Raw genomic sequence first — 27,572 nt, 5'->3', positions numbered from 1 at the left:
TAGTTCAAAAGCAAGTGATCTTTAAACACTCAGCTTTTCTCTCTGAATCACAGCACATCTCTCCTTTAGAAACGAAGTCCCATGGCTCCCCAGATCACACACAAAAGAACCTTCTCACGTAGTTCATTGGCCCCCACAGGCCAACGGACTGCACATGGGGCTCCAGGAAGTCGCCATGGGCTTTAAGTTCTGTCCAGATGGAAAGAGAGGAAGCCCAAGGTCCAGTATGCACACCCCAACCCTGCCTTTGGGATGAAAATGAACCCTGTCCCCCACCCTGAGGGTGGGGATGAGAGTAAAGGAAACAGGGTGGAGGGAAGAGGAGAGATATCAGGTCCGTCTGTGGAGGAGGCTCGGGTTTTCCTCTGCTTAGGAGTCTGTCTGCATTTGGCACGTTCAGAGCTGAACCCACAGCACTCACACCCACCCCATCACCCCCCAAATTGGCTCATCTGCCACTGAGGGGTGCTCTCCTCAGATAGCAGAGACTAGAAACACTCCCCACCTAGCCACCCAACCTTCACTCGCTTCCCTAGCAGCGGCTGGTGGCTGCCCCAGTGCATTGCTCACTCTGACCCCTGGGCAAGAACAGCCCCTGAGGACCTTCCCGGTCACACCCAGCAGTGCGGCGTTTTACTGAAGCTTCCAGAGGAAGGTTATATATCTCTTCTATATACAACCCCTTTAACAGCTGGAGATTCGTTTAGATAAATTCTTTTAGAATTAAAATTATTAATTGGAGGTCTAAACCCACAAATCATTTACAACCTGGCATGAATGATTCTGATATAGTCGGCAGATGGGAGCAGAGAAGGAATGATAGGCCAGGTCAGAAGGTCACCCAGGTGGGAAGCCTAGCAATGGGCAAAACTGGGAATGCCAGTACTGTAGCGTGGGACCTCGCCCCAGGGTGACCTTTCCTCCCCCAGCACATCTTTGATCGTGTGGGTTAGACCCCTGACCTTTCACATCACTGGTCACGTAGTTTGGACCCTGCCCTGAGCTCCCCTCCCCTGGCCTATGGCTAGTCTTGTGGGAAGCCCTTAGAGGAGGAACAAGGGCCAGGGAAGAGCCTCCCAGGACTTCCAGGCAGGACTGCTCCCCGAAGCATTAAGCCCTCAGGACCATGAGGTTCTGACTCACAACAAATAACCTTAGAAACAAAGCCAGGGGTCTGTGGACCCCAGAGAGAGGTTAGGTTAAACTAGGAACGACATCCAGGCCTGTTTCAGAAAAGCAACAAAACCAGATGAAGCCGGTCCACCTGGCTGTCATCAGGACCAGCTGCACTGACTAATGACCCTGCCCCGGTGCCCCCAAACTGGTGGGCATCACGGCCTGAAAGGACCCCCGGAAAGCTGATGAATATTCTTTGGACATCCTCCCCTGAGACCTCCCCTAAAACCCCACGTTCAGGAAACAGATGAACCCCTTATGACGGAGGACCCAGCGTTCGCTCTGGCACGCTCAGAGCACACCTGCACCTTCCCTTCCCCGTCCTCCCTCAAGGTGTGGGTGCGCCTTTGCTTTCTCCCTCCTCAGTGCCAAGGCCCTTGCTTTGCCTCTGTAACTTGCTCCCTGAGGCCATGCAGCCCAGCTGGCCCACTTTCAACAGGGCTCACGTGATTCTACCTCTGTGACTTTCTACACAAATTTTTGCTTGTATTGGAGTCTTAGCTCCGAATCCTTCCTTAGCCAAAACTCAAGGGCCAAGGTCTAACATCTGGTGCTGTTTGCCATTAACAGTTTCACTAAAGCCGAAACCGGTTTGGCTCAGTGGATAGAGCGTCTGCCTGCGAACTGAAAGGTCCCAGGTTCGATTCTGGTCAAGGGCATGCACATTAGTTGCAGGCACATCCCCAGTAGGGGGTGTGCAAGAGGCAGCTGGTCAATGTTTCTCTCTCTTCAATGTTTCTAGCTCTCTATCCCTCTCCCTTCCTCTATGTAAAAAAATCAATAAAATATATTTTTAAAAAAACAAAACCGTTCCACTGAAGTTATTTCCCTGTAATTCTCAGTCAGGCTCACTGAGGAAACAGGGAAGGGGCCTCCGGTTTTGTAGCTGGGGTTCCTGGTGGGCAGCCTGGGGCGCCCGTGGGCCTGAGGGCTCTGGGCAGGAAGACAGAGGCTATCTCTGAGAGGATGGCAGCATGCCAGAGGATTTACATTCCCCGCCTCCCATCACAGCACTCATGGGAGGGGAGGATCATCCCTCCTCTGAAGAGAGAGAAGCTCAGGTTTTGAGAGAGGAAGGGGCTTGCAGAGCCGCACAGCTAGTATGCACAGAGCCCAATTTCAAACCCAGCTTCCTCCAGCTCTAAAACCAGTTCCTCTCTCTACAGTGAGACCCGGAAGGTAAGTCCCAGGCCATGCTTATGAAACTGGGGTCTCAGAACAATATCCTCTGGGTCAGTGCAGGGCATCTGTTTGAAATATTTTTTGTTTCCAAATTTTGGGGAAGGTCTGAATCTCTGCTATCAGTAGGTTTTGTTACCTGAATTCTAAAGCAAAGCAAATCAGAATTCAATGTCCCCATGTCAGCCTATCTCTGGAGTGCAGTGTTTTTTCCTAAAGAGTAGAATATTCCACCTATGGTGATAGCTGGGAATTTTTAATACTGGAAATTTTGGTAATAGAGGGAAGTTCTGCAATTTGAACACTCTTGCCCTTGGTCTGTGCCACTCTTAAACTAAGTCCTTAGAAGCTTCCAGTTTGTTTTTGGAAAGGAAATTCATAGCTTAAAATACCACAGGTTCCTACAAAAGTTGCTATCCTTGTGCTGCATACTTTGTTTATAAACACCTGATTATGCCTGGCTCTAAAAAGCACTTCAAATTCTGCGTGTGTGTGTGTGTGTGTGTGTCTGTGTGTGCGCACGCGCGCGCACCTGCATAAGATTCAAGGCCATCTGACTGCTTTCTTCTTAGAGAATAATCACCTTAAACTTTATATTTTCTCTACACAACTACCAGAACGTCTAAAATTGAAAGGAAAGTTTGTCAAGGACGTGAAACAACTGGAGGGACAGACAATGAAGTGCTATAACCATTATGAAAAAAGTTCTGGCAGTTTCTTATAAAGTTAAACACAAACCTACCCTATGACCCAATTCCTCAGTATTCAGGTCCACTCCTGAGAATTTACCCAAGATAAACAAAAGCATGTGCTCACAGAACACTTTCCTAATGTTCAAAGGAGCCCAAACTGGAAGGAGCCCAGAAGTCCTTCAACAAGAGAGATAAACCGGTAGATTGATGCAGTGGAATACCATTCAGCAACAAAAGGGAAAAATTACCGATACATGCAACAGGGATGACTCAAAACATGATGATGATGAACAGAAGAAATAAAATTAACAGACTCAGACACAGAGAGCAGATGGTTGCCAGGGGGGAGGGTGTTGGGGGGTGGAGGTGAAAGACATGGTGAAGGGAGTAAGAAGTACAGGGTGGTAGTTACACAATAGTCATGGAGACGTATGTAAAGCATAGGAAATATAGTCAATATTGTGGTAAGTATGTATGGTGCCAGTTGGGATAATGGAAATACTGAGTGAACACTATGTAAAGTAAATGACTGTCGAACCACTAAGTGTACGTCTGAAACCAACACAAAATAAAATTGAAAGAAAAAAAAAATCCAAAACACTATGATGAGTGAACGAAGCCAAACACGAGAGTAGATACTGCATAAAGCTTTAGTACAGGCGAAACTAATATATGGTTAAATAACTCAGGACAGTGTTACCTGTGAGGATGAGTGGAAGCAGGGAGAAATGGGCCCTTTTGGGATGCTAAAGTTTAATATCTTATGGGGTCTTATTACAGAAGTACACACATTTGTCAAAACTCAAGGAATGCTATACTTAAAATCTGTGCATTTCACTGCATGTAACTTTTACCTAAAAAAGGAAAGAACAAAAAAACACACTATTAAACTCTAGTTAATAATATGCATGCTAAAATACCAAAGAATAAAATGTCCTGGTGTTTGCAACTTAGTTTGAAATCTATCAAAGAATAAGACGGACTAATGGATGAATTGAGGGACAGATGGTAGGTATGACAGAGCAAAATATAAGTCACAGAACCAAGATGGAAGGTACATACATATTGACTTTCACTTCTAAGTCTTCTCTACGTGTGAAAAAATTTAAAAACATTGAGAAAATTACATGTTCAACAGAATATGAATTGATGGCTAAAAACTGGAAGTCTGAAATATAATTTCAAAATCTTTGAAAGTAAACAAGATGGAAGGAATTGAGAACAGCCTGAATTGTGCAAGGTAATGGCACGTTACGGTCCCTGGGACTGCGCATAAAGATGATGTTTACTTCACACCAGGACCAGGGAATTGGGCAGCAGCTGGCAATCGGAGAAGTAGAAGACCTGACTAGGTAACGACTTCATACACCGACTTTAATAGTTTTATTGATTGAGCGTATGGCCCTAAACCCTGATATCTCCTCTGGGAGAAAAACTCCAAAAATAACAATATGAAAACATCCCTCTTAATGTATGTTAAAATCAATCATTTTAAATGAAAAAAATCATGGGACTTTTAGCAATTAAAATGAATCAAAGCCAGGATCAATAAATAATAAGCAAGCAAGCAAATACTAGGTATTTCTTTAACATGCATCTCAGAATCACCTTGGGAATGTGAGTAGCATTTGGTAGAAATGTCTGAGACTGCTTTGATCATAACTGAATGACAAAGTGGTAAGAGGTATCTTATAAAATCACCAGATAGCCTGGTATATGAGCCTGGGGGCATCCTTGATGCTTCCCTTTCTCTCATCCCCACATCTAAGCCCATCATCAATTCCTATAAAAGTCCTTTCTAAACACGTCTGGGATCCTCACTTCACTTCTCTCCACTGTCAGAATGCAGGCTGCCCTCAGCTCATCCGAACTCAGCAGTGCAGTGCTCCCAATCCAATCTCATTTTTTTGGTAATCCTTACCCTAGGAGATTTTTAAATTGATTTTTAAAGAGATTAGAAGCGAAGGGAGAGGGAGAGAAAGAGAGAAACATTGATGTGAGATAGACATATCGATTGGTTGCCTCCTGCATGCACCCCTATCAGGGCCAGGGAACCTGTAACCAAGGTACATACCCTTGACCAGAATCAAATCTGGGACCCTTTAGTCCATGGACTAACACGCTATCCACTGAGCCAAACCAGCTGCAATTCTTGATTATACAAAAGAGTTCTGGCTTTGATGGAAGAAAATTCTGATGAAAATTTTCTAACTCAGGCTTTATGTTGTTAGTAGTTTTGTGTCTCCCCCACCCCCCAATATTATGAAAAGGAATAAAAACTTGGTTTAGATGAAAAAAATAGTATTATCTTAATCAGCATAGCTTACACAATGGACTTATTAAGCAGTCTTTTTCTTAAGATTGAACATTCTTGATCAACAACTTCATGTCAAAAATGAATGCTTTCATGTATGTGACCTGACTTCAGGGAGATGGGGCGTTTGAAGGCTGGGTGAGAGAGAGCGCCATGGGAAGGTGTCCCTGGAGACCCTCCCTTCGTTTACATGTAATGAAAATGACAGTGTGAGGGGCAAATACAGAATTTCTTTCATCATCCTTTCTTACAGAAAATACTTTGATGAGCATTTCCTCAGATGGCAAAAGTATCTGATGCATAAATCAAAGACCTTTCCTGTCTACTCTGTTATCAGAAACCACTTGAAAATACACGACTCAAAACCCCAGCCAAGCAGCAAACACACCTTCCTGTTTCCCAAAAGGGAACAAAACACCTCACACCACACTCAGAACCCCAGTCCTCAGCCACTGCTTTCTTAGCTCCTCAGGCCACGGGCGGACCGGGCCCATGGAAGCCAATCCGGACATTTGGTGTCAGATCTCCTCACTTCAGCTCATTTCATGAGCCTAAAAGACTCAATGCAACATCCTCTCTCCCCTTTGATCTTGATGATTTAAAATGTTACTTATATCAAAGCAACACACATTGGTTTGATATAAATAAAGGTGCATCTGAATTTTTAAGCTTACACAAGATTAAAAAGAAAAATCCCAAGCTGTTTTTAGTACTTTGCTGTATGCCAGAAAAGTGTAGCTATATTTCTTCCACTATTACATATTCTTTTCCTTTAAAAAATTTTTTTTAAATTAAAAAACATGAGTAACATTGGTTAATTATACAGGTTTCAAGTGTTATTAGGTATTTTCCTGGAAACCCTTCAGTCTCCTCTGAGTGTGTGTGCAAGGCCAGACCCACCGTGTCCAGATACCACGGTGTCCCTTGGTCAAGACGCCTCCCACTCCGTGCCGGGCCGCTGGCCTCCCCGTGTGTGTGGGAGCCTTACAGAGGTGCCCTCCAGTGTGCAGCCCCAGATAACCTTCTCGTGTCCTTATCTCGTGGGAAAACACTTAAGGCAAGCTACACTCAGGCGAAAAGATATTCTTTTTCCCCCTCGTCCAGTTACTCTTTTAATGGCTTTCCCATGCCTAAATATAAGCACCACTTGACTTCAGACCTGCAAATATTGAGTTTTGTAATATGGAAACACAAGAGTGGTTCTCAGACTTCAGCCAGAATTAGAATCACCTAGAGTAGGGGTGTCGAACTCAATCAGAGAAGGGGCCAAAATCTAAAATCCAGCCTAAATCGCGGGCCGAATGGTTTACTAAACAGTCATAAACTGTCATTGTGATGGAAACGCAGCGGAGTGCAGTGATGACAGCGCGGTGCGGGCCACATTGCAAGGCCTGGTGGGACGGATTTGGCCCGCGGGCCTTGTGTTTGACACATGTGACCTAGAGGGTTTGTTAACCAGGCCACTGGGCCCCGCCCCAGGAGTTTCTGATTTGCCAGGATCTATAGCCTCATGGGACTGACAGTCATGAAGAAGCTGAGTAAATGCATGTTTTTCATCAGACTCCTGGAGTGAGGCTCTGACATCTAACCAGAAACCTGGCCTTCAGCAACCAGGACAAGATTTCCCCAAAAGGAGCAGAGCTGCTTTAATGGCGAACACCCCAAATTCTTCCTACTCCCCCCGCTTCCAGCAATGGCGCTGCAGGATCCACACTTACTGGAATCTTGTTCTTAGAAATTACTTAAATGAGTATTTTAAGTAAGGCGCCAGAAGCTTAAATACAATCCTCTGAGATGAACACTGCTCTGGAACGAAAGACCCTTCAGGCACAGTAGCTGCTGTCCCTAAGGTGGGTTTTACATCTTGATTCGCTGCATCCACAATGTGTCAGAAAGGTGGCCATAAGAGGCTGCAGCTGGAACAGTCAGCACACATTGCTGCAGGCCCAACCAGCACAGGTCCCACGACCTGCAGGAGCGGCGGGGTGCGGGTCCGAGGCACTAGCTTTCCCTGAGGCCCAGTTTCCCTGCAAACAGTTCGCCACCTCATCCTCTTAGCATCTCCATGAACCCAAATGCCCTGCTGCACCTTCATCTCCTGGCGCATCACATGCACACGTTAACTTGGTCTCATCAGTAGATGGAGGTTGGATCGTGGCAGGGAATGCATGGTATGATTTACTTCCGTCCCAGCACCCACCAGGATGGTGCTAGACCCGGAAGCACTGAGAGCGGGGTAGGGAGTGTCAGAGGAAGTGAGGCAGGGGCAGGGGACAGCTGCAAATCTGAGCTCCAGCGTCATCTCCAGCTCAATCTATCCCACGCGACACCACATCACGGGACCCTGCCAAGCCGGACTGTTCCTGCCTCTCCTGCCACCTCTGGTTGTGTTCTCACTCCCGCGTGGCATTCTTCTCCTTCAGGAAAGTTCCGTCCACACCTCCATGAAGCTGTCCCCCAGCTTCCCAAGTAAGGGTCGCCTTTCTCTCACGAGACTGATCAGAAAATGAACATTTATTCCTTTGCAACCATAGTGCTAACTACTTTAGGGTTTGAATCCTGGTTCTACCACACAGGACCTATGTGAAAGCTAGACAGGTTTCCTAAACGCTCAAAGCCTCGCTCTCCTCGTTTGTAAAGTGGGGATGACAGCATCTGCTTCAGGCAGTTGTGAGGATTACAGGAGTAAATGTAGGAAAAGCACTTGAGAAGGAAGGGGTACAAAGTGATCCACACACAGTCCAAACTATTATGATTATTAAAACTTAAGATCCTTGATAAGCCCCCTTGATCGGATAGTCACTGAGGGAGTTCGGCAGTGCCAGTGGCTGACGGGGTGCAGGGCACCGGGGTGTGAGGCGCCCGGGTGAGCTGGGTCCAGTGCGTGCAGTGCTGAGTGCACGCGGTAGGTGAGCGGAGAGGGCGGTCTGGGCAAAGTCACAGAGGAGAATGTGACCTGTGTCAGGTGAGCAGATTCTCCAGGAGGAAGGAAGAGCAGGCTGCCGGGAGGGAGCAGAGACCAAAAATGCCCAGAGTCAGGTAAACGGTGTGCAGGGAACTGTGATGAGCATAGTGTGGCCAAGGCCAGTGTGAGCGAATGAGGAGGAGAGAGGTAGAGGCGGAGCACAGAGCCCTGCAAGCTCCTAAGAAACGCCCAACGACTGTTTTAGATGATGGGCCACTGGGGAGTCCTTGAAAATGAGGACTGAATGGTTCGCTGATCAAGATTAAAAAACCTGGCTAGCTGGAAAAAACAGGTATCTCTACTGAAGCCTGTTATACATTTTACTGATGAAAACTAGGGCACTGGTGTTCTGTAAATATAAGTGTACCTAGTTCTGTAAATGCAATTTTGTTATAACCTAGCCTTGCCCATTCACTTACACATCACCTCTGGTTGCTCTCCTGCTATAAGGGCTGGGCCAACCATATTTACTATCGAGCCCTTTAAGAAAAAAAAACCAAAACGAGGCCAACTTGATCTAAAGAATGCACAGCACACAATTCCTACATATTAAACGATCAAATACTCTTTATCATAAATTCTTTATAACCAATTGATTGTCATATGTTTTTGTTGAGTGTTTGCTGAACTCCCGAATAAGTAGCTCTATCTGTGGTTGCAGCTGATGGAGCAGAGGAGGTCGGCGTGAACGTGGGCGGATACGTTTCCTTACATCACGCAGGAGGATGCAAGTACAGTAACAGCTGCATAGGAGTTGCACTCATTTGTCAAGATGTGAGCAACTTCTTTGCTGAAGCACATCGTTTTTGGATACTGGATGGGCATTTCTTCAAATTTTTGTGCTGTTCACAAATGAAACAGGATGGTGCACATCTAAATTCAGTATGATTACCATTTTCTCCCTCACTTTAAGTCTAGAAAATAAAAATAAAAAAGTCCTGGGGATTTTTAAGTTCAAGGTGGCAATGTAGGAGGCTCTTGAATATCATCCCAGACACACTAAATCTCCCACTGACAAAACAACTCCCTCTGAACAAAATCCAGAAACAGGCTGAGCAACCCCTACACACCGGGCGAGTGGGAAAACCCCACATCCACATCCACATCCACATCCACGGGGGTGTAATCATGTGGAAACTCCATTTCTGCAATCCACCCTTCCCTCCTCTGTCTCCTTGACTCAGACTGGCCTTGTCCAATCTCAAGGCACCATGGCTCACTTGCCCTCCCTCCCTTTCTGTTTCCTTCCACCGCTGAAGCCTGTAGGACTTCAGGTTCTGGTCAACTTCAAACTGTCTTAAGAAAAAGCCTCAGGGCCGAAACCGGTTTGGCTCAGTGGTAGAGCGTCGGCCTGCGGACTGAAGGGTCCTGGGTTCGATTCCGGTCAAGGGCATGTACCTGGGTTTCGGGCACATTCCCAGTAGGGGGCATGCAAGAGGCAGCTGATCGATGACTCTCTCTCATTGATGTTTCTAACTCTCTATCCCCCTCTCTTCCTCTCTGTGGAAGGAAGGAAGGAAGGAAGGAAGGAAGGAAGGAAGGAAGGAAGGAAGAAAGAGCCTCAGGTCTGTGCATGAAGGGAGCAGAGTTTTGGTCGAACTAAAGGTAACATTCTGACCTCCACTGGATTTCAGCCCCAGGCCCGTGAAAGCAGAAACACTACGGACCACACCTCCATGGCTGGTAACAGAACCTGATACAGTAATCAACCACTCCCTACTCGGGCCCTAACCAATCAGCAGGGCCCACGACCCAAACTGCCTGGGTCCCAATAATTTGTAATTTTCCCCGCATATACTCTGTCCCTGTGCGGGCCACGGGAGAGGTGGGTTTTAGGCACGAGCTCACCTGTGCCTCTGGGATTGGCACCATTTCCTTAAAGAAACCTTTACTTTTTTTGCTACAAACTCCTGTTCATGTTTTGATGCATGCAGGCAAATGAATCCCCTTAGTCCAGTAACAGGGATAGGAGAGACTGAGAACAAATCTTGCCCAAAATTCCACTCTTGGGGGCAAACACACAGTTGGGAAAAAGCTCACAGTTCCTCCCTGAGTAATGCAGGATTTAGACTCCACATCTGGCCCCAATTTGTAGACTTTCACATGAGAGATGGCCCCCAGAACATCTAGCTTTGAAAGCCAATGAGGTTTGCATCCATCAGACTATCAGAAATTAATAGACAGTTCTTAAAGGGTTCACAAAGACTCTCCGTGACTAACCCTAAAGGCCCAGTGGAGAGACAGCAAACATCAGTCTTTCTGTGAAAGAGGTCTATTTGCTTATCTTAAAATGCTGACCAGAGGGTTAGGCTTTTAATTATACCCGCATCTAGGAGCCAACTCTGGGAGGCTGGCAGATACTGTCTTTTTTATCTCTCTCTGCTCCACCTCATGTTGCTGGTATCTCGCAGATGGGAGGAGCACCTGCACATATATGCACCTTGGTTACTGTGGCTGCCATGCAGGGAAGACCCCTGGATCACCTGCCCTGATGTCCAGTGGGGCTCATGCTCACAGGTCACACAGGACTGTAACGAACAGTTATTAAAAGACTATCCCACCAGGGCAGCAGATAGCAACACGCATTCCCTACTCTTCGCCTATAAGAGGTGCACTTGCATCCTTTAATAGCTGTTGCCTAAGGGTCTTGCTTCCAATCAGTTCTGACTAAGACTCCCCATTGGGCCACTGACAGGTCTTGGCACACTTTCAACTATTGGGGACCACTAAGAACAAAGTAGGCTGCTTGGACAACCCCCAAGACACGAGAGCCGTCCAAGAGCTAGGGTTCATCCCCTAAAGGAGACCATGCCCTTGAGAATGGGACAGGTGGCTCTTTTATCTATTCTAAACCAACACAGAGAGTCCAGAAAAAAACAAGAAACAAGGAATACGTTCCAAATGAACCAAGATAAAACCTCCAAAAATGATTAATTAAATGAAGATAAGTGACTTATCTGACAAAGAGTTCAAAATAATGGTTATGAACATGCTCTTGGAGGTGAGGAAATAATGTGCAAAGTGAGAATTTCAACAAAGAGAGAATGTTAAAAAAAAAAAAAAAGTACCAAAGAGAAATCACAGAGCGGAAAAATACAATGACTAAACCGAGTAAGTCAGAAGAGGGGTTCAACAGCAGGCTAGATGAAGCAGAATAAAGGATCAGCAAATGTGAAGACAGGGCAGTGGAATTCATCCATTCGGAGCAGAAACAGAAAAAGAATGTAAAAGAGTAGACAGCTTAAGGGAATTATGAGACGAACATCAAGTGGGCCAATATTCCCACAGAATCCCATCATGAGTTCTCAGTGTCCCTGCTCCGAGCTCCTACTTGTGCCATCAGACCTGCAGCAGGTGCTTCATGCACATCAGCTCAGGGTTTGGCTGTTTAAATGTGGTTTCTCAGAAAAAATGCGGTTATGCAATAGCAGAGGCCTCTCTTTAAATAGCTTTGTGCAAACATGTACTAAAGCTAAATGGAAAAATTTTGTTTATTTAGTGGCTTTCCCAAATATGTCAACAAATATTTAGGGCAGCCACTGTGAGTAGAGTACATACATACAAGCCTAGTGTCATGGTAGTATGTTGATCCCATAAAATACATTTCTGAATGTGAACAGCCACCCTCAGGAACACAGAGGTCATGCTTTCGAATGCAGCCTCCTTTTTCTCCCACTTCCTCTCAAGGAGTCGCACTTGGATGTGTGCCTTGGGAGAATGCAGCAAATATTCTTCGCAGCGGCACCCGAGACACATATTGGCTATACACATATCAAAACTCTGCCTGTAATAACAATCTGCTGCTAGACAGAGCTGCAACTCTGATTTCCCACAGCTTCCAAAGGCTATTGTGTTAGGGAGTCAAAATTAGTTTTCAAAATCATTTCTTGATGTCTACTGGGCACACACAGTGGGATCCTTGCCCGAAGGTGAGAACTGATCCAGAACATATAAGGTTAGTTGTCCAATGGGTGATGCAGACAGGAAGTGTTACCGTCACCCGTTGGTGGGGAGCGGCTCAGGGAACCGCACTTGGAGAGCCACTTGTGTAGTCTAACATCTGGCCAGTGGGTAACTTTCCTAAATAGCTTTTCCTTACCCAGGGCTCAGTCCACTTCTGTTTGGTTACCTCCCTTGGTGATTAACTCGCTACCTCCTAAGGCTACCAACTTTGTTCAATTCTAATAATTCTTCTTTATACTGAGTCTAATCTGACCCCTTCAAACATTCTAGTGCTTTTGCCTTCAAGGCCCTGTCCCTCCTTCCCCACAAGAGGCCTTCACAAAACGGAAGACCTGTCCTCTTTCCCTTCCTACTCGCGGAGACTCTATGCCCTTTGTATCTTGCACACACTTCCCGCAAGCTTGGCCTTGCGCATTATTATGGTAGTAAAAGCTATTTTCCCCCAATCTTTACAGCAATTTCAAGATTAAGTAGCTTACTCTAAAACAAAATATGAATGAACCCCCAAAAGTCCATCTCCAAGCAAAACCGCAGATGTGGCCAATTCAGCCCCCATTTCAGCCTCTACCATTTCCACACACGTTGCAAATGTGAAAGCGCTTTTCAATCAGCGCCTCCCGAATGTCAGTCCCCAGGCTGGTGTCAGCCTGCAATGGAAGGCACAGTTTTTCCATTAAGCCAGGGCGATTCAAGTTAAATAGCTATTCTTCACTCAGAGACCGTGCCCTGCCTGTTTTCCCTGGCTGGGACAACCTTCCCGTCATGAAACGAGGGTGACACGGTGGCCCATGGAGTGCCAGAGGCAGGGACGCCCCGTTTCCAAGCTCTGGAAAGCCTTGTGCAAAACCCAGGTCAGATCGGTCTCATGCTGCTCTCAGCCAGCCTCCGTCCTGGACGCTGAGCAGCCAGGCGGCTGAAGCTGCCCCTGAGCCGGGCGCCGACCTCCCCCTGCTCTCTCCCGGGAACGGGCATCTCTCCTGGGGCTGCTCTCTGGGTGGGCCCTGCCCCCTGACTTCACAAGAAAACCACTTCTTCTCACTGGACATGAAATCCCTGCACCTCCCGGAGGCTTCTCCATGAGCGTGGCCGTCCCTCCATGAGAAGGGGACCGGGTGACCCAATCCACATCCCCAGCTGTAGCCCTGCCTTCCGGCCCCTGGCTCCCGGGCTCTGCCGGGACACTGGCTTCTGGAGTGCTCCCTGCCTTCCCATGGCCACGTGGAGGGGACGGTGGGAAGGCAGGCTGTCCCTGGCCTACCAAGTGAGAAAAGAAAGATTTCCTCTAGAAATAGGTCAGCTAACGTGTCTGCAAGATCCAGGCAGTAACGATTTTAGGCTTTGCAGGCCATACCGTTTCTGTTGTAACTAGTTATGCAGCCACAGTCCTTCCCAACAAGGGAGTGTGGCTGTGTTCCAATAAAACTTTATTTACCAAACAGGCTGCCTTTGGCCTGAAGGCTGCAGTTTGTGGCCCCCTGTCCTAGACCACCCCTAAAACACCCTGGGCTCCTCTCCATGTGTCCAGCGCTCGGCTCACACCGCCCACACTGCGCTCTGGCAATGTACCCTGCGTACCTGTCTGGCCCCCGTGGCTTCTGGGGCGGACTCTGCCTAGCTGGTGGCGGCACAGAACAGGTTTTCAGTGTCTATCTGGGGAGGAAGTGTGTGTGTGGCGAAGGGGAGATGATGTTTATAGCAGACAAACCTCGCTGAGCATGTCCAGCCTCTTGGCAAAGTGCTCCGGGGTCCATGTGGGAAAGAAGTCTTTGCTGCTGACAAGCAGCATCCGAGGACAGCAGCCCGGCTTACCATGTCCGTCCTCGTTACAATGCAAACCCATGGATACGTTCTGACGCCAGGGCTGCACCCCAGAAGGCAGCGCACCCAGAACCGCCTGTAGACGGGGATCCCTGCCCGTCACAGCCCCACAACCATTCCCTTCCGCCTCCTTCCGTGAGGAGGAGACAAAACTCCCTTGCTGCTGAAAAACACCAGTGTCCCTCTAGGCTAGGGGTGTCGAACTCAATCAGAGAAGGGGCCAAAATCTAAAATCCAGCCTAAATCGCGGGCCGAATGGTTTACTGAACAGTCATAAACTGTCATTGTGATGGAAACGCAGTGGAGTGCAGTGATGACAGCGCGGTGCGGGCCACATTGCAAGGCCTGGCAGGACGGATTTGGCCCGAGGGCCTTGTGTTTGACACTTGTGCTCTAGGCCTATGCAGCACCATTAGGTGACGTCAGCGGCTGAGGCATCTGGGCTCTGTGTCCCCCCTCTTCCCAGAGCAGCAGCTGACTCAGGGCAGTGATGACGTTTCTATTTAGAGCCTCAGAAAACAAGAGGTGGTCCCTCAATTCTGCATCCGGAGTCCTGTGCTCCGGGCTTGCCTGCTTTCCCTGTGAAGCAGGGAGCTCACAGGTGGCAGGAGGACATGCAATTCCACTCAAGCTGACCAACGGCCTGAGGGCCTGCTATGTGCCAGGCAGCCTGGGCAAACAGAGACAAGCACGTCCCAGTGACCCCACACGAAGAGGAGGGCAGTGAGGTACCCACATGGCCATGATGATGGTGGGATACACGGCAAAGCAGGGACTTTGGGGCTTGCGGATGGAGAGCTTTCCTGGGCGGGACCACAGGCCCGGAGAAAGCGGGCACATGAAGCGGCAGGGAGCCCGGTCACGGTGACTGGGTGTCCCATTCCTCAAGGAGAGAGAGAGGAGGGGGAGGAGCGGGGCTAGGCTGGTGGGAAGCTGTGCGTGGCTGTGGACACGAATTGTACGAGGCTCTTCCTGGCAGGGACAGTCCGTATTAGTGCAGCTTCACAGCCCACGCAGGCTGGTGTGCGGGGCCTGGGCTCAGTCGTTTGTCTGTAAAGAGCCACCACGATTTCCTGTGCTCCTCTTCCCTCTTCCTGGGTCACCGCCCACATTATCTCATTCTCCCTCCTGGGATGTCTACACTTTGCTGTTGAGAGGATTTTTATTTTTTCTATGAAAGTCATTTCCCTTCCTTTTCCCAGAGGTCTCCAAGGCCTTGCCTCTTTGCGTGACTGTTGGTATTTAGTGAAAATCTCCTGGTTCCAGATAACATGCTTAGTGCCTAAGAAGGCATTTTTATGTTGAACTAAATTTCATGAAAAAGCACACGATCACGTTGGCTATTCTAGAATAGTTTACTAGGATAGCCAAGTGAATCTTGAGAAAGAAGAACAAAGCTGGAGGCATCATACTTCCTGATTTCAAGCTATATTACAAAACGATAGAATCAAAGCAGTATGGTATTGGCATAAAAACACAGAAATCAATGGAACAGAATAGAGGGCCCATAAATGAAGCCACATAAGTATGATCAATTAATTCATGACTAAGGGGCCAAGACTATACAATGGAGAAAGGGAGTCTCTTCAATAAGTCATGCTGGGAACACTGGCCGGCCACATGCAGAAGAATGAAACTGGGCTGCTATCCTATCCAAACACCAAGTCAATCAAGTGGATTAAAGACTTGAACATAAGACCGAAAACCATAAAACTCCTAGAAGAAACCATAGGAAAGAAAGTCCTTTACGTTGGTCTTGGTGATGATTTTTTTTAATGTGATACTCAAAGCACAGACAAAAACAAAAATAAATAAATGGGACTGAACCAAACTAAAAAGCCTCTGCACAGCAAAGGAAACCATCAACAAAATGAACAGAAAGTCTACTACCACATGGGAAAAAGAAATTTCTAACCATTTATCTGGTAAAGGCTAATAGACAAAATATGTGGAAAAAACCTCATAAAACTCAACAGCAAAAATAACGCCCCGAACAATCTGATTAAACGAAGGCCAGAGGATCTGAACACATTGACGCTTGAGCAACAAAGGGGTTTTCCTGCACAGTGGAAAACTGGGTGTAAATTAAAACAGCCCCCCACATCCCTGCATTCCCAACCAGGGGTGAAAAAACATTAGACATTTTCCCTCTAAGACATACAAATGGCCAACTGATGTATGAAAAGGTGTTCAACACAACTGATCATCAGGAAAATGCAAATGAGAACTATGAGGTATCAACTCATACCCGTTAGAATGGCTACTAACACATTTCTTGTCAAAAGGAAGTGTGGAAAGGTAACCCTTGTGTATTGTCGGTAAGAATGTAAACTGATGCAGCCACTACAGGAAACAATAGGGAGGTTCCTCCAAAAGTTAAAAATAGAACTATGATATGATCCAGCAATTCCACTTCTGGATATTTATCCAAAGGAAACGATAAATGTTCATCGCAGCATTAATTATACAATACCAAAGACATAGAAATAATCCAGTGTCCTTCAACAGATGACTAAAGAAAATGTAGTGTGTGTGTGTGTGTGTGTGTGTGTGTATATATATATATATATATATATATATATATATATATGTATATGCGTGTGTGTGTGTGTGTGTGTACATCCCCCCCCCCACACACACACACAGCAAGTCCTCACTTAACAGTGCCGATAGGTTCTACGCCTTTAAGAGGAACATCATCTAACAAAACAAATTTTACCATCAGCTAATTGATATAAACAACTGTTAAGCTCCTGTGGTATCTCAGCAACATTATTATGAAACAACATTGAACAAAACAACATTATTCAAGGACCTGTATACGTAATAAATATTACTTTGCCGTAACATAGAAGGAAATCTTGCCACTTGCTACAACATGGATGGATACCGAGGACATTATCCTAAGTGAAATGGGTCACAGAAAGACAAATATCATATAACTTGCACATGAAATCTAAAAAACACACACAACAAAACCGAACTCATACATACAGAGAATAGGTTGGTGGTTTCCCAAGGTGGGTGGCAGATGAAAGGGTGAAGAAGAGCAGAAGGTACAAACTTCCTATTATAAGAGAAGTACTTCGTGGGAGTGTGATGTACAGCATGGAAACTATAGTTAACAACACTATCGTGTACATTTGAGAGTTGTTAAAAGAGTAGGTATTTAAAGTTCTCATCACGAGAACAAAATTCGTAACTACATGTGGTGACCAACACTTAGTAGGGGATCATTCCGCAATATACTCAACTGTCCATGGGTACCTTCAGTGGGCCCGCCCCAACTCACAGCCCTGCGCAGGCTCCTCACTCTGCCCACTGCCCTTTGGGGGACCCCCTCCTCACTGGGAGGAGCCCAGGCATCTTTGGGTCCTGGGGTCCCCACTTTACTTCTTTGCCTGGCTAGGCTTCACCTTCTTATCCCACATTTGACAAGTCTCCACGTCCCACTAGAATGGATTGTGCCCCGACGTCCTCCTTTTCCTTTAGCTATACTGTCCCTCCCTTTAAAATTCTCATCTATGTCAAAGGCTACATGGTATGTTTTAAAAAATAGATAACGAGCGATGGTTGAGTATTTTTCAATCAAGAAACTTTAAAGCATGAAGTGAAAATACACATAATCCAGTATTAGAAGTATAAATCAAAAAGAAAAAAAACCCATGTTGTCCTCTATGATAAAGGTCTCTACAAAGGAAGGTTCTTAAAAAAGCAACTCATTAAAATTCTTCTCCTGCAGAAGAACACTCAAATGGATTGTTCTGCATGATGTAATGGTTTTGAAAAAACCACAGTACTAACTTGGAATGATTCTTGTTTTTTATATAAACTTGTAGGGACGAAGTGTTCAAATACATCGATACTTTTTATTTGCTTAAGAAATTAAGATAGAAAAACAAAACATTTTTTAAGTCCTGTGCATCACTCAGTTGGTAGCACAGGCTTGCAAGGGAATTTTTTTTTTTTTATACCATCTGCCAAAGGAGCCTAATTTCCCCATAAACCTTCTTAATTGGCAACGACAATTAGAAATGGAGAAAGACAAGCAGAGAGCAGTGGTGAGAAGGTAATGCGCGGCCAAGCTGACAGAGCAAACGAAGCAAGCTGGGTACCGTACCTGCTTATTATTGTCAGCGGTACAACACAGCTTCTTGAGGGAGACAAAATGCCTAATTTTCCTAATAACACAAATAATTAGTTATTAGTGAGTCAGGTAGAGGACGATCCAACAAATCAGCAAACGAAAACATCAACAGAAACTTTTTAAAAGCAAAACTCCAGGGGATATTCTAGGGCAGATGTACAATTCACCCAAAGCCCGGTCTACAGCAAAGGACTTCTCACCCACAGCCCGCGCGTGCCTCCCCAAACTGGGCTTCCTTTTACATTGGCGCTGCTCCGAGACATTTTCCTAACGAGCATTTCATTCTGTGACCGACTCCTAAAGCTTGGCTCCCAGTACCTGCCGTGATGGGATGAAATGCCACTCCAGAAAAAATTGGCTTTATTCTGCTGACGCTAATACTTTTATAGCTTATATAGAAAGCAAAAGGCTCATTTGGATAATGGTCAAATTGCAGGGCAGCTATTTTTATATTTAATCCCATTATTACTGCGCAGCATGGTCATCATAACAATGGCATTTTTTCGGGCAGAGAAAAATCCTCGTACTCCAAGGTCATGGACAGAATCCCACAGCTGCCTGTGGTCTTGCTCATTACACAGCACAGACCAGGAAGAGGCCACAGGTGCCTCAGCCCTGCCCAGAATTCAGCTCATGGTAGGTTTTCTACTGAGTGTGAAGCCAGGAATCCCAGAGGGCTGAGTTAGATTTCACAGCAATGACTGCCCTTTTCTCTCTCCCTGGTTCTGTCTCTCTTTGTCTCTCTCTCTCTGGTTTAGTTTTCTCTGGAGAACTCCGAGGAGAGCATAGAAAGTGCAGGTTACCCTGTAATGAAACAGGAAGAGGTAAAAAAACAACAACAAAAAAACCCAAAAACCATCTCCCTACTTTTAATAAAAATTTCCCCTGACAGTTCACTGCCTGCAATGGGGCAGGAGAGGGGGGTGGTGGTGAAATAACATGCTGTCTGGACAAGAGAACGTCTCCCTCTTATCTGCACAATCAGAAAGCCTCACTCTGACAGACATCGCCAAGCAGCGGCATGTCTCCTCGGCCCTGGTTACCTAATAATTCTGGTCACACACACACAAAGTGAATGTCGGCTTCGATCTTCTGAAAGATGGCATAAGGATCATGATAACACCAGGACAGCCATGCGGCCGCTGAGCAGGGACCGCTGGGAGGGCCACGGAGGACCGTGCGCTCAGGAGAACGTCCCGGGGCCAAGGACTGCCCGTCACCCACCACCCACACGGAGGCACGATGGCAGGAAGCACGAGACGGTGGTCTCTGAACGAACAGGGACACTTTTGAAACGAACCAAGAAAACCGGAGGGGAGACAACCAAGCGGCATTTTGCTGACTACATGGACTGTTGTGTCTACTCCCACAATGACCTGTGAGGGACGGGGGCAGCCAGGGGCACAGGCAGGACTCTCCTCTCTGATTGGCATTGTAACCCCCACCTTTCCTTTCCCAAAACTTCCCACAGCGGTGTGCGCCCCTCATACTCCGAGGCTGGTGTGACCCCCAGGCTGGCTGCCAAAGGCTCCTCAGGGACATGCTGGTCGGGGGAGCCTGTTTGGCTTCGTAAACTCAGAATTAAACGGGGAGGAAAAGGAATCGCGTATTCACCTTCTCTCTCCCAGGGATAAGGCTTCTCTGGTAACAGATTAAATGGGATCAGATCAGCCTGAGCTTTGGATCAGGCACAACTTTCTCTCCGAAACCCCCAGGCCTTTCTCCCTAGTTGGAGGCAGCCCTGAGCCCGGGAGAAGCCAGCCCAGGCCGCTCTCAGGGAGAGAAGCCGCTCCCAGCAGTTTTGCTGTTGCCGTGGAGATGGACAGCCTGGAACCCCAGCTCCCTCAGGGGGCAGTGGGCAGAGGGAACCTCAGCTCTGGGGGAGGGGCTCCTGGGCGATGCTCCATAAAGACCACGAGCGGCAGGAGAAGACAAGAGCCGTGTCTGGGGGTTGCTGCCGGCTGCACGGAGCTGGCCTTGGCCTGACGATGTAAGCCCAGCCCTCCTGTACCTGTGGTCTCCCGCGTACCCTGCGTTTCCACATGCCCACGCGGCCCTTCAGCTGGAAGAGTCCAAGAGTTTGCGCTCACCCTCCTTGGCCGATCACAGGGGTGATCTTCACGTGCTGCTGGATGCTGTCCCCGGACTTCCGCTTGGCGTAGTAAACCCCTTGCCACTCCTGCATGGAGAGAGAGAGAGCTCTTACAATCCTCCCGCCCAGGCAGCCATGGCTCCTGCAGGGGCGTGTGAGCCAACTGAGCAATTCATTCCCCCTCGCTTCCAGACCCTTCCACAGAACACCGCTCTGCTCTGGGTCCCGCCGTGCTCTGTCTCGGTGAGGCCCGTGGTCACAATGCACGGACACAACAGGACGACCGGCCACCCCTGGGCTGCCCTCCGGGGCCCCGGGACGCTGGCCCTGAGGGAGGCGCTCTGCTCAGCCTCTGGGTGCGGTGACACCAGGTTGAGGGGTTTTCCCCGAGCTCTTCCTCAGAATCATCCCAACAACCTGAGTCTGAGATCATCATCCTAACAGATAGCTGGGCAGACGGAGGTTCGGAGATTCTAACTAAGGAACCCCTGTGAGAGAGCGGAGGATGGGCAATGAAGCCCACTGCCCGTCTGTGATCCCGGGGGGCCTCCAGCCCTGGCTTCTCAGGGTTTGCGGGCTCCTGGGTGTTTCCATGGAAGAGGCAGAGGGCGGGTGGCAATCCCTGCTGCCTCTGGACCTTGGGAAACTGGCTGGGATGAAGAACCCAGTGACCTGAAGCGGGGACCCGTGGCATCTCCGTGATTCCTGGGAGGAGCAGTTAGATGGGAAGCTGGGCCTTTTCTCTGCAGCCTTTCCCGCTCCCTCCCCCACAGGCGGCTCACGGGTCCACCCCGCATGCCGGGCCACCGGTGGAGCAGAATTCCGGTGGGTTTTTTGGATTACTTGACAATGTCCTGTTTCTTCTTCAGTCTCATGGCCCCAATTTTTAAAACATTAATTCTGGGCATCATATATAATCCAAACTTACTTTATGTTTGTACAATGGCCCCCCATTAAACGAAAACAATGCTTATTTAACTACTTCGGATCTGAGAAAGCAAAAGGAAAGCAGTAACATGTGAGAAAGCACCCGAGTGCTCAGGAGAAAACGCAGAGGCAGTTCCGGCTGGGACAGCAGCGCGCCCACTGGGGAGGACTTGGGGGAAGATGCTTCTGCGTTTGCACCACAGCCCTCGTCTACGGGGACCAATGGGAGACGTCTCTCTATGAACTGGGATGATAGAGAACAAAAACAAGGAAAACTGGGCCTACATGTGAATACTGACACCAAATACATCTAGTCCCCCAAACTAGATGTGGATAAGCTGTGTGGATAAGCTGACACACATCAGCCTGTGGGCGGGACTAGGCGCAGAGGTGCGAGTGATGTTCCAGGAATGACAGGTGGGGCCTATTCAGGCACAGGATGGCGTTCCCTTAGACAAAACTGCCAGATTCTGTATCATCGTCTTAAGCCCCAGGTTTGCTTGATATCCAAAATTAACTCATGTTGCAAACATAAACATTTTTCATTTAATTGTAGCATTGCTAGAGGCCTGATGCACTAAATTCGTGCAAGAGTAGGCCTTCCTTCCCCCTGCTGCTGACACCGGCTTCCCTCACAGCCCTGGCTTCTCCTGGAAGGTCTTCCGGAAGGACTGCAGTCTAATGAGCACATCACGCTTCTATGGTTATAGATGAAAGAAGCCAACCTTGAAGATGGAACACAAAGACCCACAGCAGAAGAGCGTGCGTTGGGAGGTGTGTGCGGGCTGTTACTAGTGCCACCCACCTTGCCCTTCCTGATGCAGGTGTTGATGGTGTCCAGGAGGTCGGCCCGGTTCTTATCGCTTTTGGGCAGCTCGGCGAGTTCTTTCCCGAGGAGCTCGCTCTTGTGGTAGCCCATCATCCTCTCGAAGGCTGGGTTGACGTACTGTGAATGGAAGTGGCCACAGGTCAGTTCGGGGGCGTCTGAAGCAAAGCCTGCTGGGAGGCAGGGGAAGCTGCTGGGCCCTCTCAAAGCCCACAGCACAGAGGTCACGTTAGTTCCCTCACACTGAACATGCTCTGGGCAACCTCTTCCTCCTCCTCGCTCTTGTGTCATCTTCAGAGGGCTGGTAGTTTTTATTTATTTTAATTTTTAAAAAAATATATTTTTATTGATTTCAGAGAGGAAGGGAAAGGGAGAGAGAGAGGGAGAGGGAGAAGAAGGAGAGAGATAGAAACATCAATGAGAGAGAATCATTGATCAGCTGCCTCCTGCACACTCCCCACTGGGGATTGAGCCTGCAACCCAGACATATGCCCTTGACTGGAATCGAACCTGGGACCTTTCAATCTATAGGCTGATGCTCTATCCACTGAGCCAAGCCAGCTAGGGTGGGCTGGTAGGTTTTTAAAGGGGCCTGACAAGGTTCCCCCTAAAAAAAACTGCAGTCTCCCCAGTCCAGGCGCCCACCATCCTCAGCCCTTTTGGTCCTGCTCACGGTGAAGGCTGGGAGGGGGTCGATATCGTGTGACAGCATCGCCGTGTACCGCGCTCCCGGAGGCACAGGGTTCCGCGCCACCAGGTGCCCCCTGTGGATGCAGGATGCCATGAAAGCACCATTGGCTACAAGTGGGGAAGTGAATAGAGAGCAGGGAGCCCCTTCTCCTCATCTCAGCGTTCACCACCTGTTGTCCACTGTACACAGGGAGGTGCAAAGGGAACATGTTTCACAAAGAGACCTGATGTTCAAGTCTGGAGACAGGTGGGAGTGTGCTTGGTGTAGAGCAGAAACGGGCCTGGTCCCTCTGTGGCCCAGGTCGCCAACCATGGGCAGGTGGGCCGGCAACAGGCAATGAGATGAGGACGCGGTCAGATCCATTTCGAAGATACACTCCCACAAATACAGCCCAACAGGACACCTCATGGAAAGGCTTTGGAGTCAGAAAGAGAGGGCTACATATTTGGGTTCCACTATTTATTACCAGAGCTTCTCTTGGGTGAGTTCCTTGACCTTGCTGGTCCTCAGTTTCCCCACCTGTATAGTGGGCATCATGTCTCTTTCACAGGGTTACTGAATGGGAATGAGATACCTTATGAACAGAATGATGACTGGGCCTCGGCATGGTGGGTGCTGATGTCATTGGTTCAGAATGAGAGCAGGTGTGCCTGTGTGCAGTGCGGCATTTGCAGGAGAGCAAACGTCGGCTCTGTCTGCCATGGGTCCACTGTGCTCAACATTGACTTTGGTCTCTACTGAGGAGAGTGAGTGTTCCTCACACTCAGTGCCTCTGCGCAAACCAACCGTGCCCGTCAGAGGAACCAGCCTGCATTTCTGAAGATGCTTTACATATAAATGCCTTACTTTCCAACAAATACAACTAGGTAATTTCAACAAAGGCTTGTCTGCTAACTATACACATTTCCTTAGGAAGCTGGCTTCAGTACATTAGAGGGCCTTATTATTAGAATACCAACTATAAATAAATGAACACCCATGAAAATATTTTGTTCCTCAAAGAAACAGATTCCTAGATACACAGGACAAACTGGTGGCTGTCAGATGGGAGGGAGGCTGGGGACTGGGTGAAAAAGGTGACGGATTAAGAAGTACAGATTGGGCCCTAACTGGTTTGGCTCAGTGGATAGAATGTTGGCCTAAGGACTGAAAGGTCCCCAGCTCGACTCCGGTAAAAGGCACATGCCCAGGCTGCAGTCTCGATCCACAGTGGGTGGCATGCAGGAGGCAGACAATCAATGATTCTATATCATCGTTGATGTTTCTCTCTCTCCCTCTCTGAAATCAATAATTAAAAAAAAAAAAGGTATAGACTGGTAGTTAAAACAATCACAGGGATTAATGTACAGCATAGGGAATTTAGTAATGTTGTAATATCTGTGCATAATATCAGGTGGCAGTACACTTATGAGGAATCGCTTTGTACATCATGTAAATATCTAACTAAAATATTAAGTGTCAACTGTAACTGACAAATTAAAAAATAAAGTATTTTGCTCCCATAAGCACTTATAAGCCTTTACTCTATAATCCTGATACACTTCTGTGTAAATAAATGCTATCTTCACAGATGGTCCAAAGAATTTAGCCAACCTCCAAAGAAATTACAGGTTCTGATTTGAGTACAATTTTATTCTTATTAAATATCTAATTCTTAGCTTAAGTCTATAAGGTTTTTAAAAACATTTAAAAAAAATCTTTATGTTTAAAGTATTACATTTGTCCCCTTTATGCTCCTGTTGGCTCCTGGGAAAACGAATAGGCCACCCTCTCAGTTTTCTTTGAATATTTTGGTGTTCCTTTCTCCAAAGGAAACATGCTAAAGTGTGAGAATTAAAGTGCTTGAAAAAGGGTGGCTCAAACTTAAAAGATTCTACTTCGACATCTAAAGATAAAAAAAAATGTCCCCATACCTGAATCACATGCTCATCGCTTGTTATTTCTATGGCTTCATGACAGTGGTCTAATGCTGTAAACACTGAATTACAAGCCCTGAAAGTTGCAAAAGATCAATGTTAGTTCTACCATAAAACCATTTAATTTACCCAAGTAAACAGTTCCTCAGGCTCATTAAAGCAATGTACCTTCTGATATTGCTTTGAGAAAAAATAACAACACCTAGGCTTTCAAACTAAATGAATAAACAACAGCATATATTTTCATGTATGTGATACAAAGAGAAGAATTATAAGCAGCAAAATATTCATGGGTCATAAAATGAACTGGCTGATGTGGCTCAGTGGTTGAGCATTATCCATGGACCAAGAAGTCACTGGTTTGATTCCTGGCCAGGGCACAGGCCTGGGTTTCAGTCTTCATCCCAAGTCGGGGAGAAGGGGGCAGAGTGCAGGCGGCAACCTACTGATATTCATGCATCGATTTTTCTGTCTCTTTCCCCCTCTCCTTTCCTCTATCTCTCCAAAATAAAAATATATATATTTAAAAAATAAAATGAACTACATATATGCTGAATGGAACCTTAGTACTGACACTGGAGAACAAAGGTGCAAGGACCATCTTCTAGGTCCCTCTGTTCTATACCCACGATGCTTTCTCTCCTTGACCTCTGAAGTTCCTATCAGTTAAGAAAACACACTTAAGCCCAGATTGGATCTGAGGCATTCTGGCCTCTTGCAATAAGCACAAAAGCTTCATCTCCTTTTTTGTGGCCTCAAATACACAAGCCTTTCTGGTGCTTTGCTTTTACCCATGCCCGCCAGCCTGCTGTAAGGCAGACATGACAGGATGCTCCCGAACTGAGACTCCTGATAAGTGCAGTAAGCTTTCTTACTGAAACTGCTCCAGGCTACCTAATTTGAAGTATACACTGTCCCATTAGCATCTCTGCATGCTAATAAAATGTCACTTCAAATAAGAGAAAGAGAATAAAGAGGACTTTAACGTTGTTACCCACGCTGATACTGCACCGTCTCCTGTGAAGAAGCAAGTCTCAGGAGTATTTCCCAGGGGCCTGAGCAGAACCCACTCGGCAACACAGGAAAGCAGTCCCTGGTCCCCAGAAGTTAGACAACAAAGCACGCGCTCCAAGGGCTAATTCCTCAGCTCTGAGAGGCGCAGAATGAAGCTCCAGCCCATTTTATGGGATAAATTCCTCCTCTGCCCAAGGGTTTTCTTAAAGTACCCATGTGTCTCAATGAGGTATGCACACAGGTACCTCAGGGTACTATTGCTTCTGTCAATTCAAGAGGCTACTTTATACAAGATCTTAGCTCCAATCTGCAAAATTTATCTATTAAACATTCGCTGTATGATCACCCACACAGTCTAAGATCTTCAGTAAGTATAATGCCCAATGGACAAAGCACATTGTTATCAACAGGTGAGGCGCAAGGATACTGGTGAGACACGCTCCTGGAGTACAATGCTTAGACAGAGGCTTTAAACCGATTTGGCTGATGGTTCTATTTGAATGAACCTGCAGCAAAATGAGGTCACCGACTTGAATGGTGTTCTCAAGAGTTTCGAAATTTAATTCCTTAAATTAATTATTAACACTCTTCATACAGAAGAGCCCTCGCTTCATTTACTTTCTCTTCTTTGGGAACCTTGTAACTCTGTGCCTCAAGTGGATTTTTGTCTTCTTCAGGTTGAGAAGTTGGCAAATTGGAAAAAGCAGCACAAGGAAAAGTAACCTTGGTGTGGAAACCCCTGACATACAGGTGAGGTAACCATCCCCCCTCACCTCCTTCAGGCCCTCGGAGGCCCAGAGGGAAAGGCAAGCGTTAGAGAGGCTGGGCATGAAGTCTATAGGCGACACAGTGGTGTGAGATGCGTGTGTGTGTGTGTGTGTGTGTGTGTGTGTGTGTGTTAGGGAGGGGGGCTTAGGGAGGTGGGCAGAGTTTGTCGACTGAAAGCAGGACACCTGGATTCTATCCAGCGCTATAGCCGACACACTGGGGAGCTGTGACCAATGGTGTCCAGTCTCTCTGGTTCTGTGTTTTCCTCCATCAACTGTGGCTGAGGTGGCTGGGTTCCATAATCTCTTGTGTCCTACCAAAGATACTCTGGAATCTACTCAAACACACACACACACACACACACACACACACACACACACACGGCCACCTGGAACAGGGTAGGATTGCCCAAGGTGGTGGCTTGTAGAGTCTGAACACAAAGCCATACCCAAGCAGGGGTCTGGGAGGGACAGGGCGCAAGCGAGCGGGAGGGAGGCAGCATGGGGTCAAGGTGGGCACCTTCCTGGATAGGAGGGCAGCTGGGCTGTGCGTGAAGCCTCCACAGGTGGGTTTCTCCTGTGACGCCAGGCAGTCACAGAGCCCACATGTCTGTAAACGTCCATTCATCACAGAGATGCAGGGTTCCACAGAACACAGAGTTCTGCCCATCTTTTAGAAGCTGATGTTTCTGACACCAAGGACTGCTACCTTCATAAGTAGGACTTGGAGTAAAATAAACATGATGTGGGTGTTAACGTCTGGATAACAGAGATCAAGCTAATGACGGCACACAGCCGGTCTGGCATTAGTATAATCAGCTTCAACTCCCAGTAAGTAGATAAATCCTATCTGTATTGTGGATGACATAGTTGTCTTCACAATGAAGATGCGTAGGGATTAGAGATAGATGGTCATCCTTCACCCCCACTTCCTTCGACATTCCCCATTCACGAATTCTTCTGTTCTATAAAGCAACTCGTCAAATGCTCTCAGAAATGAGATGTGGCTCTCCTATTTTTAAGAGTTATTCTAGAAAACTGAATCTTAAAACTAGACAGCTTTTGTTTGCTCATGTGGCCCTTGC

General features: G+C 47.3%; 1 protein-coding gene across 4 annotated transcripts in view; it reads right to left on the bottom strand.

Moving 5' to 3' along the window:
* PDE8B (phosphodiesterase 8B) overlaps positions 1-27,572 on the bottom strand; it is a 182,940-nt gene that overhangs the window by 25,116 nt on the left and 130,252 nt on the right. For all 4 annotated transcript variants that reach the window (XM_036409585.2, XM_036409586.2, XM_036409591.2 and 1 more), the window contains 4 exons: positions 24,704-24,782; positions 22,079-22,219; positions 20,345-20,433; positions 18,228-18,288 (listed from right to left, as the gene is read on the bottom strand). In XM_036409585.2, the coding sequence (XP_036265478.1) occupies positions 18,228-18,288; positions 20,345-20,433; positions 22,079-22,219; positions 24,704-24,782 (370 nt within the window). The remainder of the gene's footprint in view (positions 1-18,227; positions 18,289-20,344; positions 20,434-22,078; positions 22,220-24,703; positions 24,783-27,572) is intronic.

This window comes from Pipistrellus kuhlii, unplaced genomic scaffold (genome assembly GCF_014108245.1).
Source record: "Pipistrellus kuhlii isolate mPipKuh1 unplaced genomic scaffold, mPipKuh1.p scaffold_m20_p_4, whole genome shotgun sequence".
Taxonomy (NCBI): Eukaryota; Metazoa; Chordata; class Mammalia; order Chiroptera; family Vespertilionidae; genus Pipistrellus; species Pipistrellus kuhlii.
This window is presented reverse-complemented; position numbering and strand designations above follow the sequence as displayed.